The sequence below is a fragment of the Cibotium barometz genome, chromosome 29 (assembly GCF_041138505.1).
Source record: "Cibotium barometz isolate CiBa-2024 chromosome 29, ASM4113850v1, whole genome shotgun sequence".
NCBI lineage: Eukaryota > Viridiplantae > Streptophyta > Polypodiopsida > Cyatheales > Cibotiaceae > Cibotium > Cibotium barometz.
The window spans coordinates 53,141,602-53,146,362 of record NC_141074.1 but is presented as its reverse complement, the minus strand read 5'-3'; the positions used below and the strand labels follow the sequence as shown (position 1 = coordinate 53,146,362).

Genomic DNA, 4,761 nt, shown 5'->3' with positions numbered 1-4,761 from the left:
AACTAAGCTATGCTACGTAAGCTCAAGTCGTAACGGGAGGGCATGATTTAAGATTGAGAACCCGTACTTCCCACGTCTTTTGAGGCTTCCAAAATCAAATTCTACCCAAACCTCCTTAAACTTCCTCCTCCTTTTCCCGAACCTCCAAATTTTTGCCACATAGCAGCTTTGTAAAACTCTTCCTCAAGATAATATAAAGAAGAGACTTGGATGACAATAGAGTGCATTGGAATGTGGAAAGGTGGGCAGAGGGTTGTTTTAGGGGGGGGGGATATTATGGTGGAAAACACCGAAGGGTGTACCAAATAGAGTAAAGCAAAAGTCATTTTTGGTAAAGTAAAAGTCAGGCAAAAGTGCTGGGGCGAATAATGAAATCGTAATAAAGTCGACATGAGAGATTTATGAGACTACGGTGCCTGCATGAGCCGGCCTGAAACTAATCAAGGCCTACCTTGAGTCCTTGACCTTCAAAATCTATCTAAATAAACATACCTATGTATAAAATCAATTGAGAAAAAAAAATTCCAATTAGTTTTTTGCAAGGATGGAAAAATTGACAGTGGTGGGTCCCACAACCCGCTCTCCTCCTGCACTTTCCGTTATTCGTCGTCAATGCATTGCCCAGTCAAAATGTCTTGCCAGGTCAGCATGCATCCTCGACCTAGCTTGTAATGCCACGTATCTGCATCCACCCTGTCTGTCTACAAGTCACAACAGCCAAATGCCATGTCGGCGCCAGCAGCGTCAACGGCTCTGCCCTCGTCGCCTGCTCCTTCTACTCGGTATTATTTGTACACGGTTATGCCAGCTTGTAAGAGAGAAGAGCACTCTCTCTCTCTCCTTTTTGGGTTTGATCAACCAGCTTTTCTAGAGCAGGGAATCTCTGCTCTCTGCAGCCCGTGAGCCTCCATGTCTTCTCCTACTCCTCCACCTTCAGAAACGTCTAAGGATGCCTCTTCCCCATCTGCTTCAACTCCTTCTCCCAGCCCCGCACCCTCTCCACCTGCACCCCCTCCTTCCACTTCCCCTGCTCCCTCTCTCTCACGCGCACCTACATCCTCACCGTCTCAACCTGCAGTTTCTGCCTCTGCACCATCCCCTTCTTCTCCTTCTACCACACCACACTCTCCACCTCCCAAAAGCTCCACCCCTTCTTCCTCTACTTCTCCACCTCCCCCTCCCCCTCCCGCTCCTGCAGCCAAATCGTCTCCCACCACTACCTCCTCCTCCTCCCCATCTTCCTCTTCCTCTTCCTCTTCCTCTTCTTCCATCTCAGGCGGTGCCCTCGTTGCCATTGGCGTTGCTGGAGTGCTTGCCATCTCGGTCATTGCCGTCTTGATCTACTGCCTCTGCAAGAAAAACAAGAAGAAGCATTACTATCCGGGAGACTACCATGGTCCACCTGGAGGCCCCCCTGTCCATTACAAAGGTACAGATCCTTCAAAAACTACTAGAAATACAGTTATAATGCAAAGTACCATAATGTGGTGCTGGATTGCATCAGTGATTTGTGTGACTGCATGCAACCTTGACACTATATGGAACTGGATCTTTTCAAGGCTGAAAGATACATAATTAGGAGCTTGTGTGGGATTAAGCATGGATCAATCACTAGGTTTTTCATCAAAAGGGCAGAGGATATCTGCATTTTTGGTTTTGGGCTTGATGGAGTTTGTTTTTTCAGATCCCTACTATGGTCCAAACATGAGACAGCAGGAGTGGTGCTCTCCTTCCTCCAATGGCTCTGACATAAAGATGCCGCCTCCACCTCCACCTCCGCCTCCGCCTCCACCCCCAGTCCCTCCATCCTTGCCATCTCCAGGCTATGACCTCATCCCTCCAGCATCGAATTCAGGTGGAACTGCTGGCCTTGGGAACTCCAAATCTTGGTTTACTTATGAAGAATTAGCAACAGCAACAGATGGATTTTTGAGGTCCAACATGTTAGGGGAAGGTGGATTTGGATGCGTCTACAAGGGGGTTTTGTCTGATGGGCAGCTCGTGGCTGTTAAGCAGCTGAAAGTTGGGGCCTCACAGGGAGAGAAGGAATTCCAGGCCGAAGTGGAGATCATCAGCAGAGTACATCACCGGCATCTCGTCTCTCTTGTAGGTTATTGCATTGCAGAAAGTCAGAGGCTGCTTGTGTATGACTACGTCCCCAATGGCACCTTGGAATATCATCTACATAGTGGGTGCTCTTTACCTTGTCTCTCAATAGCATTTTCGGATACTTACTTTCCTTCAGTTGGCTTATAGGTTGTTTTTGTTCAGAGAGAAAAGATGGATCTGTGATGGATTGGACTACTCGAATTAAAATTGCATGTGGGGCTGCAAGGGGTCTGGCATACCTCCATGAAGATTGTAAGGCTTGTCAACTCAATCTACTGCTGTATCATGGAATGAATGCAAGGTAGCTGTAGATATCTACTTGAATTCCATTGGCTTAACCCTTCAGGTCACCCCCGTATCATCCATCGCGACATCAAATCTTCAAACATCCTGCTGGATAGCAATTTTGAGGCACAGGTAGGTATTCGGCTCAGGGATCTTTGTCCAATCTTCGTTTGTGCAATATGTGAAACTTAGTGCCTTGCTTTTGTTGAAGCAGGTTTCTGATTTTGGGCTGGCAAAGCTGAGTTCAGATACAAATACCCATGTGACAACCAGGGTCATGGGAACATTTGGGTATATGCTTGAGATGTTGAGACCCTATTAACCACAGTCCTATCTATGCATGACTACATATTAACCTCTGTCAAGATGCTGCCTTCATTAGGTACCTGGCTCCTGAATATGCTTCAAGCGGCAAGCTCACAGAAAAGTCAGATGTGTTTTCCTTCGGAGTTGTGTTACTGGAGCTGTTGACAGGACGGAAGCCGGTGGATCCATCACAACCACTCGGTGAAGAAAGTTTGGTGGAGTGGGTATGTAATTGCTATACCAAAAGACCTTGCATGATAGTTGAGGGTCTTGATAGGATTCAGCATTTCTGACTTTTTTCTTACCTTGTGGTTTATGCAGGCACGGCCTGTCCTTGCACAAGTGAACAGTGAGGAAGACTTAGAGATGGTAGCAGATCCTTCTCTGAATGGTGCCTATGATCCAAAAGAAATGATGCAAATGGTTGAGGCAGCTGCAGCATGCGTTCGCCATTCTGCGAACAAGCGCCCAAGGATGGGACAGGTACATTTCCTTCTCTCCCCCACCCTCCTCCCTCCTTCCTTACACATAACCCCTCCCCATCCCAGGCCTCCCTCTTACTGCCCTAAAATATGAGGGGAAAGCTTTTGGAAGGATGCGATCACATGGTGCAAATCATGGCCGTGCAGGTGGTGAGAGCACTGGAAGATGAAACCTCCCTTTCGGATCTCAACAAAGGCTTAAAGCCTGGTCAGAGTGGTGTGTATGGGTCATCCTTCACAAGCACTGATTATGACAATGCTAGCTATAGTGCTGACATGAGAAGGTTTCGGCGTGTGGCCCTTGAAAGTCAAGAGTATGGCAGTGAGTACAGTGGAGCCACCAGTGAATATGGGGTGAACCCCTCCACTTCGAGCAGTGAGTACCAGACGAGCAGAGAAATCGACGGGAATCTCAGGCAGCCTACAAAGCCAATGAGTGTGCGGAAAAATAAACTGGCAACGAGTTGAGGTACCTCACAATGCAGCAGTTGTGTGGATTTTTCTGTTTGCAAATCATGCTAAACCTACCCTCTTCTTTGATTCTTTAACGCAATGCGGCAAGCTCAAACAAGCAGCTCTAGCAGAGTTATGACAAGATGCCACGATGCACGCGGAGATGACATGGCCTATGGAGTCCCCTATACTTCCATGACTAGCAAAAGGAGCTATGTACATTGGTGGTCATGTTGAAGTTAAGGGGATTTTTCTTCTCAGATTTTTACCTTATTACTTTAATCACATTATGATCATTACTTGGGCTTGTGTTGATACAAGAAATTGTGTTGGATCTGCGGGTCTCTGAGCTCTTGGCCCTCAATTCTCCACAAATAAGCAAATTGAACCACACGTTCTTTTGTATAGCTGTTTTGGCCCAAACGGCCATGCTGCCTGCTTCTCTTTTAATTGAATGCAATCCAATACAAACTTTAATGGTGGAATTGTCTCTATAGCTCTCTCGTCTCCTCAAGGGACTATGTACACACACATCCGACTTCACAGCCCCTCATGAAAGACCTTTGGTGAGTGCTTTGGTTTCTCTGACAAGAAGAAGGCACTATTTGCAGGATGTTTTTGTTATATGCTTGAATCATTGTTGTACACTTATTTTTGATCTATCCAAGGTTTGAACACTATGTTTCATCCTTAGCCATTTCCTAGCTCCTATGCTCCTTGAATGCCAAGGTTCTCATTAGCATAGTATATAATCTACACTCATGCTATCAACTAGATTCATGCAAGAGAAATGGAAGCCTTGAGAGCAATTTTCTTAGCCTTAGTGCTCAAACCACTTCTCTATTAGGTATTGTTGAGTGAGAAATAGCAACATGTTGGAACATTTGATTTATTTGAGGCTTTGTTTGGAAAGATACATATTAATAGGGTTGAGCCTAAATCCACTTAAATGTGCTTTTGTAGTAAAGAGAGATGTTCTTTTAGGACACATTATTTCAGAAGATGGCATAGCCATTGGTCTCATGAAGATTAAAACAATTCAAAAAGTTCAAGCATCAAAGAATGTCAAAAAATTGGGTAGATTTATAGGGAAGATTAAATGTCATAACAGGTTTCTTAGATATTT

At 45.5% G+C, this 4,761-nt stretch overlaps 1 protein-coding gene across 1 annotated transcript; it reads left to right on the top strand.

Moving 5' to 3' along the window:
* Positions 1–812: 812 nt before the first annotated feature.
* On the top strand, positions 813–4,120 carry LOC147622356 (proline-rich receptor-like protein kinase PERK15). The gene is made up of 8 exons (XM_086823467.1): positions 813–1,429; positions 1,685–2,188; positions 2,272–2,361; positions 2,456–2,526; positions 2,609–2,685; positions 2,777–2,924; positions 3,022–3,183; positions 3,330–4,120. Exons 1-8 carry the CDS (start codon positions 910–912, stop codon positions 3,648–3,650), a joined length of 1,893 nt encoding a protein of 630 aa, XP_086679593.1. The 5' UTR covers positions 813–909; the 3' UTR covers positions 3,651–4,120.
* The last annotated feature ends 641 nt before the right edge of the window (positions 4,121–4,761 follow it).